Consider the following 14884-nt stretch of genomic DNA (forward strand, 5'->3'; position numbering starts at 1 on the left):
GATGTTCGCACCTCTAGTTCCGGGAGGAGCGCCTAGAAGAAGGGGGCGGAGACGGTGACGGTGGTGTGGTCACGTGACGGTGACCGGCGAGGACCCGCCTCTTCCTGTCTGCCTCCTCGGCACACTGTCTCCTTTCACGCGTGTGGACAATTTCGCTGGTAGCTGCTGCTCTCTCGACTCCTGGGCTTGGCGGCCAGACAAGCGAGATGGCGGCGGAGTTGTTGCCCAGCGCGAGGTGGCAGTATTGTGGGGAGCCCGACAAGAGCCAGAGAGCTGTACTGGGTAAAAATTGCGGAGTTGGGCTAATACCCCGCCCTGGTTCTCCCCTTCCGTGTCGGTACTTTTACAGCCCTTCCGCCTCCTATCGGGTCCCTTTCCCAGCTCCGCCTAGACCCCCTTCAAGTCATCACCGCTACTTGGGGCTCGGCCAGGGCGCTTCATCCCCCCATTTGTATAACCAGCTTCCCAGCTGGATGGGGACACCTGAGCTACCCCTCCCCAGGACTGCACTCAGACCCTGTCATACCTCACCTGCCAGGTATCAAACTTGGCCCTTCTCTCCACTAGGCAGGGGTTTTCTGTTTCTCTTGACCACTATTGTCAGCCTCATCCCCGTAGTCATTCCCTCCAGTCACAGCTCCTCCCTAAGACTCCCCTCACTTCCCCATTCTCTCTTCCCAACTGCTCCAGGACTTCCTTCAGAACCTCTTTAGGTTAGGATCAGGACTTCCTTGCCATCCCCATTCCTGCAGTCTCTCCTGCCCAACAATAATACAATTCCTCCCCTCCACACGCTGGGTCTTTCTGCTCTCATCTCATTCTTGGGTTGTAATCTTGCAGTCCAGTTCTCCAATGGGAAGCTGCAAAATCCAGGCAATATGCGCTTTACCTTGTACAAGAGCAGCGACTCCACAAACCCTAGGAAGCGGAGTCAGCGGATCCTGGTAAGTGCTGCAGTGCCCAGTTGCCTCCATTTTGCAGGTCTCACTTTGCAGGGACCCCTTGGGTTTGGTGGATGTAGTTCATACAAGTAGACAAAGCTCAGGGCCCCAGGGAGGGTGAGTTCAGGGCAGAGTGAGTTCAATGGGAGAAGTCTCTGCTTACCTGAATGCCTTTCTGGGGAGGGTGCATTGGAGCTGAGCCCTGTAGGATGGGAGAACTCTTGACAGCTGAGGCTTAGTATTCCAAGTGAAGAAGCTAACAGGGACAAACTCAGGGAAGTGAGAAAGCTTGTCTGTGATTGAGGAATGAATGAGAAGGTGGGCACAGAGGATGAAGAAGGCCTTGGACTTTGGGCCAAGGAGGTTGCCTGTAGAATCATTTTGTTGCATGCCTGTAAGTGCTGGGAGCTCAGGGCCTCTCTCCCTAGTTTTGTGATACAACTCCCCAAAGGACTTTTATTGCAAGATAGAAAATAGCATTATCTGGGGCTTCCCTTTCAAACATCTTACACCTTTTCCCCAGGGGACACCCCAGTTTGACTTAACTATAGTGGGGTTCGGTTATCTTTCAGAGAATCTCTTATTCGAATCTACCGTGGTTCTGGATGCTAAAGCTTTAGCATATGTGGAAAAGAGAGATGAGAGGCTGAATGCCTTTCAATATTGGTTGTAAATGCAGCTTTTCCCACTTTATGTTTTAGGCGGCTGAAACAGACAGACTTTCCTATGTGGGAAACAATTTTGGGACCGGAGCCCTCAAATGCAACACTCTGTGCAGGTACCAAATGCAACACTGTGCAAGAGAGAGCGGGGACTGGGAGGGTAGTGATGTTGGGCCTGGCACTGATGTTCTCAGTCTTTATTTTGGGGATGGTGGGAGATTCTAGGAGGTTTATCAAGCCCCTGTGTTTCCAGACCCAGAGGCCCTCACTCCAGCCTGTGGACATTCCAAGAAAGGAAAGATGACTTATTTGTTCAGTTTTCTAAAATCTTCATTAATATGTAATATTCTTTATAACTGTCTAGAAGGCAGTTGTCTCCAGTAACTTTGTTTTTTTAATGATATACCCTTATGTCATTGATATAGGATTTCTTGCCTCAGGTATGGTCACCATAGTTTTCCAACCACTAAAACACCCATAGTCCTCCACCATTTTGCATTGTGCTCCCCCACCCCTACCCCCACCAATTGTTTTCTCTCCTCTTCTACTCCCTCTCTTCCTGGATACCTCAGATCTCTGGTCAGTTGTCAAGGGTTGGTTTTAAAGTTTGTCTTTAGTTTCTCTATATGCCTCCAGTAATTTGGAATATGGAATTATCAGGCCACAGTTTGTCTGCATTGTGCCTTGGAACTAACTACAGGAAAAGATTCAGCGATGTCAAAGACTCCGGGCTAGAAGAGTACAGCCTGTGGTTCCCATCCAGCTCTGCCACTGGTTCACTGAGTGACCTTACCTTCACTGCCCTTCCTTATCTCCAGTCTCTCTTTTTTTTAAAAAAGATTTATTTATTTATTTATTTATTTATACAAGCACTGGGTACAGTCAGAAGCACAGGAGGGTGAGAGAATTCACCAAAGCCAGAGCGGGGAGCAGAGCAGGCAGAAGGACCGAGGTACACTGCTGAGGGGAGCAGCGGGCGGCAGGAGAGGTCTGCGCGCCATGTGGGACCCTCCTGGCCGGGGAGCAGCCGGGGATTGAACCGGCACTGCAGAGGCTGCAGGCAGCTTCGCAACCCAGCACTCAACCGCTGTGCCACCAGGGAGGCCCTCTCCAGTCTCTCTTGGTACAATGAAGACTGTCCAGACTGAACAGTCTTAACTGTAGGGTCTGGCTTAATGCAGACAGTGTCCCTGTGATGATACCTAACAGTGAACCACAAACAAGACTTTTTGGGAGTCTCCCAAAACCACCCTAACACTGCATCATCCTTAGCAGAAACTCTCAAGATCAGACTGGTCTTACCAAGGTTTTACTTGTCTTTACTGCTATAAAATTTACGTGTGAAGTAAATTCTAGTGTAATTCTAGATTCTTACATCCCAAAAGGGTTTCTCATTACAGCAGTGAGCCCAAATGTGATCAGCTACCAACATCACCTGGTTGGTTTTTCCCCACAGAACTATCTCACATGCCTTTTTTTCCCCTTTGTATTTCCTACCCCTACCCAAATGCTGCTGTGTGTATATTGGGGGTGGGGGGTGGTAATTGTTACTCATGAACATGTGATACATTCATTCCTCAGATACATTCATTCCTCAGGAATGAGTGGGGCTGAAGGGAGAGTAAGAACTTTTAAAGAGGAAAAAAGGAAACTGTATAAACAGTATCTTTTGAATAATCCATTGTCATTGGCATTATTCCTTCTGTATTAAGGCACTTTGTTGGAATTTTGAATAAGACTTCTGGTCAAATGGAAGTATACGATGCTGAATTGTTCAACATGCAGCCTCTTTTTTCAGGTAGGTCCCAAACTGAAGGCTCAGAGAAACACTGTTAGGTTTCTTGGTTGAGCTGGTTTGAGTTTTTGTTTTGTAAAACACATTTTGTAGTTATTTCTAAAAAGATGCTTTCCAGCCAAGTTTGTTGTTACTGCCATTTTCATTTGAAAACTTTTAAGGGGTTTTCTACTTGGTAAATATCTATTTATGTCCTGCTGTATACCAGGCACAAATTAGGAGCTTTGGTTGTAGTAGTAGTAAGCACAGCAGCACAGATCTATCTCCACAGCGTTTGCAGACTTGAGATCAGAAGGGAATTGTGTTTAAAGCAAGTTGAGCATTACTGGAGCAGAATGTTGAAGGCACATCTGACATTCTTTCCCATCAAAGGCCTTTCTTAGTTATTAGCTGTTATAGTTGAAGTAACGTTTTTAGAATCTCTGGTAGGCAGTGGAAGTTAATTATAGGTTTTGGACAGTAACTTTCAGGGTGATGAGAGCTCTAAGTCTAATTTGGGAGGGCATCTATTTTTTCCCCTAGTATAGTGGGAGAAGTTGCACTGCTTCTCTGCTTTGGCACCTTAGACTATGTACAGGGCTAGAGTGGGCTCTTGCGAAATGATAGGTGCGAGGGTCATATTGAAGGGACTCCTTCCTGTTCCCTGAATCTTAAATACTGAGAACCATGGCTGGGAAGGTGTTGGATAAGGAAGGTGACCAAATCTGCTGATACCTTAAGAAGCTTTAGTTATTAGTTCTAATTTCAAAGCAGTGGTCCCATCCCTTTCAAGAATCTGAGAAGCACTGGGACCTTCTTTCCAGAAACATACCTAGTATATAAAAATAGGAGTCTTTGCCTCTAGTTTTAAAGGACTCTTAAGTTCCAGAGCCCATCTGACTTTCTTATAGGTCCTTAGTTTTTAGGGCAAGAATGCCCTGCTTTGTAAACAAATAATTACATTTAAATTATCCATCAAATGCGCTTCTAACTTCAAAAGACCAGAGAAAAGTATTCACTGATTTGTTGGTTAAACACAGTTTGTTTTTTCATGTAAAAAAATTTGTAAATACTGGTTTATTCTAGTCAGCATGTACATACATACAAACATATGTATCGGTTCTCATTTCATGTGAAGCACTGGTTTCAATACTTTTTTTTTTTTAATCTGCATATGTTTATTAAGCCCGGGACAATATTTTTCTTGAAATCACTTTTCAGAAATAGTGAAACTTTTTTTTTTTTTAAGATTTATTTATTTATGCATACAAGAGCTGGGGTACAGGCCATAGGTGTGGGGGGTGAGAGGATTCACCAGAGACAGAGTGGGGAACAGAACAGGCAGATTGACTGAAGTACACTGCTGAGGGGAGCAGCGGGCAAGGCAGGGAGAGGTCTGCTGCACCATGTGGGTAGCTCCCTGGCCGGCCGGGGATTAAACATGTGTTGCAGAGGCTGCAGACAGCTTCATAGGTTGCGTCTTAACCCCTTGCGCCACCAGGGAGGCCCTGGTCTCAATATTTTCAATGCACCACATCACTTCCCAGAGCAACCCTCTGTGGCAGTGTTCCTTTTTTATTGAGGTTTTATTTGGCACAGAGGTGAATGCTTTGGCAGGGACATACTATTGATTTACATGAGCCTGGGATTTAAATTTTGGCGAAGTCAGTCTGAGCTAGAGCTCCTGTTCACTAGATGATACTGCCCCTTTATGAACACCTTGTGGGAGGTTGGAGAAGTTTGTGTAAATGATATGTACTTCATGTTTAGGCTTGGTTTTAGGTCTTTTACAAAGAGGGCAAAGCTTTACTAGATGCTGTTGAAGACTTAGATGGGTCTGTGCCATTGCCTGGTGAACTGCCTGGGACAAGTCATTTCATCTGGAGGCTCTTTTTTTTGTGTGTGTGTGATTTGCAAAATGAGGAGGTAGCACCAGATGGCCCCTTCATTTGACTTCTTAATTTATCTCTGCATACTAAAGTTACATACTGAATGTTCACAGAATACACTCGTTAAGCTCTGGGAGGCTCTGTAAGAAAGAAGCCTTTTCTTCTTATTATCTGAAAAACAAATATTAAACACTGTTAATATTTGCAGGTCTTATGGTTTGCTTTCTTTTCTGTGTGTTTGTTTTGTGTTCTCATAGATGAATCAATAGAGAGTGAATCTACAGAGAATCAGACCAAAACTTTCAGAGAAAAGGTAAGTGTGACAGAATAAGACATGGGCCTTAAGCAAAGTCCTTTCAAAAGCTGAGGTTTGTCCATAAGTAAAATGAACTGATTGAACACGGGGTCTCCCTGGCCGCTCCCAGTGCATTTCATCTGTGGTTCTCTGCACAGTTTCTTCCTGCAGTGGCCGTGCTGATGTTGGCACCGGTTCTCTGAACTGATTCGGGTGTAGGCTAACACTTGTGTTTAAGATTTAGGCCAGTATTGCAAAATATTGGCTGTCTCCTAGAGACTATCATATAAAAATAAATTTTAGGATTTTCAATATAGAAGATTCCTACCAATGTCATTTCATCCCAGGATGGCAGATTGATTGACTCTTCAATTGACTGATGAACCTCTGTCTTTTTTTTTTTTTTTTAAAGATTTATTTATTTATTTATATAAGCACTGGGTACAGTCAGAAGCGCAGGAGGGTGAGAGAATTCACCAGAACCAGAGGGGGGAACAGAATGGGCAGAAGGACCGAAATACACTGCTGAGGGGAGCAGCGGGCGGCAGGAGAGGTCTGGGCGGCAGGAGAGGTCTGCGCGTCATGTGGGACGCTCCTCCGGTGGCCGGGGAGCAGCCGGGGATCGAACCGGCGCCGCAGAGGCCGCGGGCAGCTTCGCAAGCCAGCGCTCAACCGCTGCGCCACCGGGGAGGCCCAATGAACCTCTGTCTTGAGAAGAGGTGTGAAGCTACCTTTAGACACAGAGGGACTATTTCTAGTGTCTGCTGTGGATGTAGGACGGTGGAATAGTAGTATGCCATAGTCTACCAACCTTAGTTGTAGTCGAGTCTTTTCATTTTATGGGAGACACTGTTGCCTTATGTAGGGGCAGGACAGGACACAGTGCAGGTTTTCTGATCCAGCAGACTGGGTAAAGAAGGAGTCCTGGAGCTCTCAATGGCTTTTGCAGGTTTTTATTGGGATTTACCAGGTACATGGCAGGCAGGGGCGCTGGGGGGCCGGGAGGCCTCCCAACCCCCAGCAAGTTTTCACTCCGGGCTCTCCGGCCTTCTCTCATGTTCTCTCTGTTCTTCTCATGGATCTGCTTCTCTCTTGGCTTCTTCTGGCGTCCCCAGATGCCACCCTTAAAAGCCCAGTTTCAGCCCAGGTGAATCCCATCTACTCATGCCCACACCCTATTCCAGGTGCCTCTCATCAGGCATACATTTGGGACCACAGGGTTCTGTCATCTGTCCCAATGGCGGGAGGGCAGAAAAGCCTGATACTTTTTACCTTACTCTGCACCTTACAAATAGATCTTTACAATTTATAAGGTTTGTAATGAATCTGTTTATATCATTTGGTTCTTACAACAAGTCTATGAAGTAGATAGGTAGGACTCAGCCTGACTTAGAGGTGAGAGAATGCTTCAGAGGCCTAGAGTCTCTCCGTAGTCACACAGCTGGGAGGAACAGTGCCTGTCTGTTCCCAGTAACCAAGTTTGTTTTTTGCACAGATGGACTCTTGCATTGAAGCCTTTGGTACCGTCAAACAGAAGCGGGCCCTGAACTCCAGGAGGATGAACAGTGTTGGCAGTGACTCTTTGAACCGTGCAGTTGCTAAAGCTGCAGAGAGTATCATTGATACAAAGGGTGTGACTGGTAAGCAAGTGGAACTTGGGGTAAGAATTGGTTCCTGAAGACAGCTTTTCCTCTGGAACCTGTTCCCACCCCACAGGTGGAAATGATGGGAATTAGATTCCTTCCTACTCCTTCCTGAGGCCTTCTCAGAAACAGAGATAGTAAGGAACACCTGCCCTCAGTGAGCTCATGGTCAGCAAGAGGAGACAGACTTGGGAACGTTTATGTGCACGTGTCCTTGGTCCCTGAATTCAAGGTTGCAGGGCAGAGAGGAGGGAGAAGGCCCAAGATACTGATGTGACAATGATGAACTGAGCCTCTGGAGGCACTGTTGTGCGTTGTTGTATTTTTTTTTTTTTGGCTTCTAAATTTCATTCCCTCCACCCGTATTTGTCTACTTCAAAATATATTAAGTGATTTTTTTTTTTTAAAAAGATTTATTTATTTATACAAGAGCTGGGGTACAGGCCAGATGAGTGGGAGGGTGAGAGAATTCACCAGAGACAGAGCAGGGAGCAGAACAAGCAGATGGACTGAAGGCACTGCTGAGGGGAGCAATGGGCGAGACATGAGAGATCAGCTGCACCATATGGGTATCTCCCTGGCCGGCCGGGAATTGAACCCGCGCTGCACAGGCTGTGGACAGCTTCACAGCGCTGCGCTCAACCCACTGCGCCACCGGGGAGGCCCTTAAGTGATTATTATTTTTTTAAAAAAGAGAAAGGATTTGTAGGAGCAGTTTCTGTTAAAATGGAATTTTAGTAATTTTTAGGAAATCCATACCCCATGATTATATGGATATTTTTCTATTTCTACCTAGTATGTGGAAAAGTTTTCTCAAGTTAAGCCATTGCAGACTCTTTTGAATATCCCTTATTTTTAACTTCTCTCTTATTGTCTTGTAAATATTTATGAGCACATGTGACTCTCCAAACTGTAATGCAAGGTTCCTGTGGGGGAATGTGCAGTGGGTGCCTTCTCTAGCACCTGAGAAAGCGTGTGTCAGGAGTTGACACTCTGGAGTTGGTAGTTGCTGGGGCAGTTGGGCCACACAGCCAGACACATTCATGTTAGAGGTTTCTGGATCGATTGTAATCTCAGTGCATTGGTTGCAAAGAGTATTGGAGAACCCGAAGCCACACAGGGTCACACCGACACTGACTTTTTCCTGTATTGAAAAGCTCTGGTCAATGATGCCATCCAGGATGACTCGCAAGATGACTCTGCCTACCTCCCTCCCTGTCATGCTGATGCAACCAAGCCCGAAGATGTGTATAAGTTTGAAGACCGTATCCTTCTTGCATTAGAAAAACTGCTTTCATAAGTTGGGGTGCTTGCTTACATATTAGTGGCACAGACAGACTTTGAAGGTGTCAGTGGTCCTGTGACATTCACAGCAGCTGTGTCTAGAACCCTGCTCTTTCTGGGCTGTGAGCTAGGCTTCCTCACTGGCTGGGGACCTGCTCTGGCACCAGCACCTGTGATTCAAATCCTTTTGCAGCAAAATACCAAATGTCCACTTCTCGACCCCGGGAGGGTCACCCCACCATGAATATAAAAAAATGTCAAAATATGACACTTAAGTCTATCCCTGTCCAAGGGCTAGGGCAGACTGATTTTGTAAAAGGAAAGGTTAGCATAAAATATCCCTACTTGCGGGTCTAGTGAGATGTAAAGTGCCTGGCAGTGGCTTTGTGGTAAGAAAGAGAAGGCAGAAAAGCCTAGGCAAAGAAGGAGGTCTAGACTGGGAGTCTGGACAGCTGAGTCCTTGAGCCCTGCTCATATACTGAGTGCTCTTCCCCTCAGCCTTTGTTTTCTCCTGTGTAAAATGAGGCTGCTACAGGTTGATCGAGCTAGTTGGAAATTTCCATTTGTGGTCAGATCGTATCCTTGACCTATAACTAGTTCTTTCCCCTTCGGAATATGAAGCTCTTCAGAGCCCATCTGAAGCCTTTAAGAATGTCACATCGGAAGAAATACTAAAGATGATCGAGGAGAACAGGTACCCCCCCTTGGATCAATGGAGTGTCTGCGGGAGCCATATGGGCCACAACAGTAGTCAGAAGCGGACCTTTGGGTGTCAGTCAGAGAGGACATACGTCTGTTCAGCACCACAACACAAATGAGCCAGTGTTTCCTTGAACGTTTGGGCTTCCGGGCCTGTAGTCCCAAGGCCATGAGTGGCATTCAAGGGAGAAAGTTGGCCTCTGAGCATGGACTCTGACAGAGGGTGATGAGGTCTTATGATCTGGGGCCAGAAGCTGGAGCTGGCCCGTGTCCCACAGTGTCCTGCTGATGCTGGTTGTCACTGGCGGGGCACGAGTGCTGGTCTGGGAGTAGGTGCCAGCTGAAGTGGTCGTTTGTCCGTGATCACGTACTGATCACGTACTGAGTGAGCTTCTTTTGAAATTAAACTTAGTATTTTACGTATTGTATGTTTTAAATAATTATGAGATTATTGTCCTTTCTCCTCCCCCTCGCCCCTCAGCACCCTTGCACTAACCCACATTCCTCCTGCTCTAAGGGGCATTGGCGGCCGACCCTTCCTCAGGGGCCGAGTATGTGTCAGCTGTGAGGGGGCGCTGGTTCCGGACAGAGTGTGTTCTTTACCAGATACATTCACCCCTTTCCCTCCCTTGTTTTAGCCACTGCTGCTTTGTCATAGAAGCGCTGAAAAATTTACCATCCGACAAGGAGAGCCGAGACCGCCAGGCCCGGTGCATATGGTTTCTGGACACCCTCATCAAATTTCGAGCCCAGAAAGTAATTAAGCGGAAAAGTAAGTCCACGATGGACCTTGTTTTCTAGTTCATTATTTGTAGTTCTTAGACCAACTCTGATGAGAGAAGGAAATGGGTATGTCTGCCCAGGTCTTTATTTTTAACTGTAATGATGAAGCTCCTGTTGGTACTGCTGATGTGCTGAGAGGACTCAGCTAGCTCTTCCCCAGCTGAGAATAGGAACAGGTTGGAATACATGATTGTTCAGACCTAACATTCACTACCTCTGTTCTGCAGTAGGCAAGGTCTGCTATCCAGCCAGACCAGGTAAAAATGGGGAAAGTATTAGACAAACATCAGTCATACAGCAAGAAACATTGGCCTTGCTCACGAAAGCTTGTGACAGGTTATTTCTGTGTTGGGGCAGTTCATGTCTGTCTGCCTGGGAGAGGAGTCCCACCCCATTCTCAACTGTAGCTGGGGCTGAAGGGAGCTGTCATGCTCATGTGTACCTGGAGGTGAATGCCCAACAGTTTTAGGGGTGGGCGTGTGTAGTCATTACTATGATCAGGAACCCAAGAGTCTATTCATGTTTTTCAGTATTTGCTTAATTCTTTTTTTTTTTAATATTAAATTTTATTTTTATATTCCCCCATACAATTGCAAACGCCCCATTCTGACCCCAATCCTTCCCCTCCCGCCCCCCTATTTTCTTAATTCTTATTTTCACAATCTAGTCTCCTTTCTCTCTCTCCTTGGATTTTCTGTAGTCATTTTGCATTCTAACATTTAATGACTTCTTGTGTCTTTAGACCTCACTGGAGTCAATTCTTACTCTTTTTATCACCACCCTATTGCCGATCTCTGCTGTTCATATATGGTCTGTAGGCTGAAGCACACCTGAGTGGATTTTCAGTGCAAAAGTGGCTGTTCTGTTTGCTGGGGCCCTGCTTCTCTGACCACTTGGTTCTGATCATTCTAGTGACTCAGCTGTTGCCTTCTCCCCGCACATGGATGAGGTGTGTGGTCCGAGGGTTTTGCAAGAAAATGTTTAAATTCATCTTTGTATTATAGGTGCCCTGGGGCCTGGAATCCCACACATCATCAACACCAAATTGCTGAAGCACTTTACCTGCTTGACTTACAGCAATGGCAGGTCAGTAGGGTTGATTTCTGGGGTTTTGTCTATACAGGTAATAGCAGCTGGGGAGGGTGAGCACGGCGAGGAGGGTTTTGTATTTAATTCCATATCCACAGAGATGCTGTGCTGAAGAGAGCAATGCATTTGGAGGGGTTCTGGGGTCAAGTAAGTTAAGGAAGCACTGTATGTTATGTACCCTGTTCCCTTTGGAGAAGTTCACCTAAAGGCCCTAGCACGTCCTGCAGCAGACTTCCCTTCACACTCTTGCCATCCTCCCTGAGGTCCCGAGGAACTAGTGTTCTATGGGAGCACATTGTTGTAGTCAAAGGCAGCTGTGTGATGATTTGGGGGAGAGAAGACTAAACAGCGCTCCCAGGCTTTCTTCCTGCTGTTCACTTGGGAAGTGTCTCGTGCTGAGTGTGCTTGGCAGATTTATCAGCAGCTGGGTTTGGGATGACTTTCGCAGCAGCCATGCTGAGGAAGGGAACAGATTCAGAAGGTCCTCACTTGCAAGGCACTAACTGTGCCAGGGGAAAGTGTGGCTGCGCCTTTGTCTCCCCTTTGAGGGAACACTGGGATTAGCTCACTGCTGCTGTGCAAAGGCTCGTTCTCCTTGAAGGACAGGGGTGTCGCTTGAATTCCTTTTCTTCTCTCCAGGATGGGAAGACATGGAGTGGGCAGGGGGACAGGCATGGCTGTTTTTATTTTACCTTTGGAGAAATCATCCTGGAGTTTAACATTGTCTCTCCTTTGCTGTTACTGATCCTGCAGTTTACGGAACTTCATTTCGGATTCTATGAAGGCAAAGATCACTGCATACGTGATCATACTCGCCTTGCACATAAATGACTTCCAGATTGACCTGACAATATTACAGAGGGACTTGAAACTCAGTGAGAGGAGGTGAGCCCAACAGACTCAAACACCCCTGTGGCTACCTTAATGTGTCCCCAGTAACACTGTGAAGCTTGAGGCACCTTTGTGGGACCTGGGGATGTTGAATATGGGAAAGACTGGGAAACAGGTGCCAGTTTTCAGTGAGTGAATGATTGGATGAGCACCCAGATATTCCAGTGCCTTCTCTGTGCTAGGTATGGTGTTTGTCCCGTTACACTAATATTTCGGTGATTTCTCTAAAAGACATTTGAAGAATTTTAGTTTCAGAGAAGTCAGTGACCTTTGCAACACCAGTCAGGGAGGGGGATAGCTGGGCTTCACCCCTGAGCCTTCCCATAGTATCTGTTCTTGTTAACCAAGCAGCCTTGAGAAGTTCTGGAAACTTCCTTGTTGGGACTCCTCACAGTCCTTGAGGGGATTATTCAGAAGGCTAGTCTCACAGGCAGTGAGGTTAAAAAGAAAAGATAAACAGATACTTGGAGCCTGTAGAATTTGAACAAATGCTCAATCCACATTATAGGAAGTGCACGACATTATTAATGGGATCTAGATATCTCAGTTTCCTTTACCTATGTAGACATTTTCTAATGGCAGCCCACTGAAGTGAAATTATCTGATGCTCTGGTGCAGAGTGGGAAGCCGGGGGACCTGTCTGTTGGGGGTTTTGCTTTTGGTGGATTGACTTCCTGGGCTGGAGCATGAGTGGGCCGCCCCCTCTTGCCAAGCCTCCCTGATTGGGCACATTGTGGAGACTCTTCATTCTTGTGTACTTTCTCCTTAGGATGATTGAGATTGCAAAAGCCATGAGGCTCAGGATCTCCAAAAGAAGGGTGTCCCTGGCAGCTGGCATGGAGGAGGATCACAAACTGGGCACGCTGCACATCCCACTGCCTCCGGCCCAGAACGCTGAGCGCCAGTCAAAACGGAGGAAAATCACCTAGAGGTGTGCTTTCCAGACTCAGCATTTTGGCCACATTGTAGCACTCTTTTTTATTCATTTCCAGTTTTAGTTTTCAAACAAGACAAAGGAAGAAGCCCTGTTTTGGCATGGGCGTAAAGTCAGAAGTCAGCATCTGTCACGCTGGTCTCAAGCCGACACAGAATGTGACCACCACCGTGAACTTCCTCCACCACGGTGTGGCTGGGACTACAAATGGAAGTTATTCCTGGTGTTGGTTCACACATGGGGATGTGGGGAGGGTGAGGTCCAGGGAAATTGGGGTCAAAAGATCTCACTAGGCTGAACCCTGGACCATATGTAATGGATGAAGATTAATAAAGAGAAACATGAAGTGACGTGCTTAGGTCTGGAAAGACCAGTAGAATAGATAGTGAGGAGGCCTCCGCTCAGGGGCTGGATCTTCACAGAGCCCTGGGGCAGCGGGCCTGAATGCAGTACAGGTTCTGACTGGCTCGAGGACACATCCCTCTGAGCCAGAACTGTGGAGCTACGAGCTGGATGGCCGGGCTGTGTAACCCTGGACTGTCCTGCCTCCTCCAGTGGCAGCGGTGGGGCTTGGGGAAGGTAGAGCAGTCCTGGCCTGTACCCAGCCACCTCTGAACTCCAGCCTGTGCCCAGACCAAGGAAAGTCCTCCTCCCTAAAGCACCTTTTAAAATACACCACTTTATTTTGGTTGCTGAGATTTTCATAAGCACTTGGTTCACAGAAAAGTCATTTCTTACAAAATTATAAAGGCAGCATTTTGTACAGCGACTCACATTGAGGCCACCAGAGAAGTGCAAAGGACAGCGCTGGGGATGGGGGGGGGTGGGGACTGTACTCTTGTGCCAGAGTCCTCAGGGAGAAGCCAGTGCTCCTGGGTCCTTCTAGCTCCCTCCCACCCCACCAGGCAGAGCAGCACCAGGGGCCTTGGCAGAACCAGCCTGGAAAGGCACAGTGACCCCAACAGGCTGGTGAGAGCCCCACATGAAAGGCCGAGTGGGAAGGGGAGTGTTCAGGCTGAGCAATCCTGCATTCAGCCCCCTTCAAGCAGTTGAGGCCTGAGCCTGCCTGGCTCTGGAAGCTTGACACATTCACAGTAGGAATCAGTAAAGCCCTTTGGGAACTGGCCTTCGTCTCTTCACTCAGCTACTAGCCCCACTGCAGTCCCAGCAGTGGGAACACAGGCAGTGAGACGTGGTCCCACCCTCAGCGCCCCCGGGCAGGTGAGTGGACAGAGATGGGCCTGGAGAATCCAAAGCAAGGCAGAAAGTGCTCAGTACCTGAGAGGAAGGGGCAGAGGAGGCTCAGAGGGGGAAGAGCATTGTCACCTGGAGGGATGGGCGTGCTCTGTGGAGAAGGCAGTGTCTGAGCTGAACCTTGAAGAGGGGGTGTGATCGGGATGTATAGGTGAGGAGAAGGCATGCCGGGAAGAGGGACAAGCACGAGCCAAGGCACAGAATGGGGAAGTCACGGTGGGGTCAGTGAAGGCAGGTAGTGGTCCACGAGAACATGGATACAGATGGGGGCCCGAGGCACTTCCATCTCCACCAGTCTGGTGCCCAGGAGGGACAGCTGATGGGGGTGGGCGCAGGGGAACTGAATCCCCGTTGTGTGGCAGGCGCAGAGCTAACATCCTCCTGAGTTCAGGAATTTGGGGAGGTCAGCGTGGAGCAGCATGCATCCCTGCACTGCCCAGGAGCACCTACCTGCACAGCCAAGCTGCTCAAAGGATGCCTTCTCCACAGGCCCCTCCTCTTTTCAGCAAGCCCCTTATCATCCCTGTGGCAGCCTTTCAAAAGGGGCTCCCTTTCGAGTTCCTTTCTTCCAGATACATTCATGTCCAAGTCTAAGAACTGTGTCCTCAAGGAAACCAAGCTCGACTCCCCTCCACAGGCTGGTCTAGGAAAGGGAAAATTCTGGGGCAGTCATCTCTTCCCACCTCACTGGAATTACTGCCCTCCTTCAGGAGTAAATCTGCTCTTTCCTGAGAAGAGTCTGGGTT

The 14884-nt window shown here is 47.7% G+C and overlaps 1 protein-coding gene across 1 annotated transcript; it reads left to right on the plus strand.

The window, feature by feature from the left end:
- Positions 1-206: 206 nt before the first annotated feature.
- POLR1E (RNA polymerase I subunit E) lies at positions 207-12879 on the plus strand (the record flags this gene model as incomplete). Its single annotated transcript, XM_084238492.1, has 12 exons — positions 207-282; positions 841-944; positions 1643-1719; positions 3316-3401; positions 5524-5579; positions 7057-7201; positions 8362-8469; positions 9086-9182; positions 9826-9959; positions 10975-11056; positions 11813-11944; positions 12720-12879. The coding sequence occupies 12 exons, from the start codon at positions 207-209 to the stop codon at positions 12877-12879; spliced, it is 1257 nt and encodes a 418-aa protein (XP_084094618.1).
- Between the last annotated feature and the right edge of the window lie 2005 nt (positions 12880-14884).

This window comes from Talpa europaea (assembly GCF_964194135.1).
Source record: "Talpa europaea genome assembly, chromosome: 7".
In the NCBI taxonomy this organism is placed as follows: Eukaryota; Metazoa; Chordata; class Mammalia; order Eulipotyphla; family Talpidae; genus Talpa; species Talpa europaea.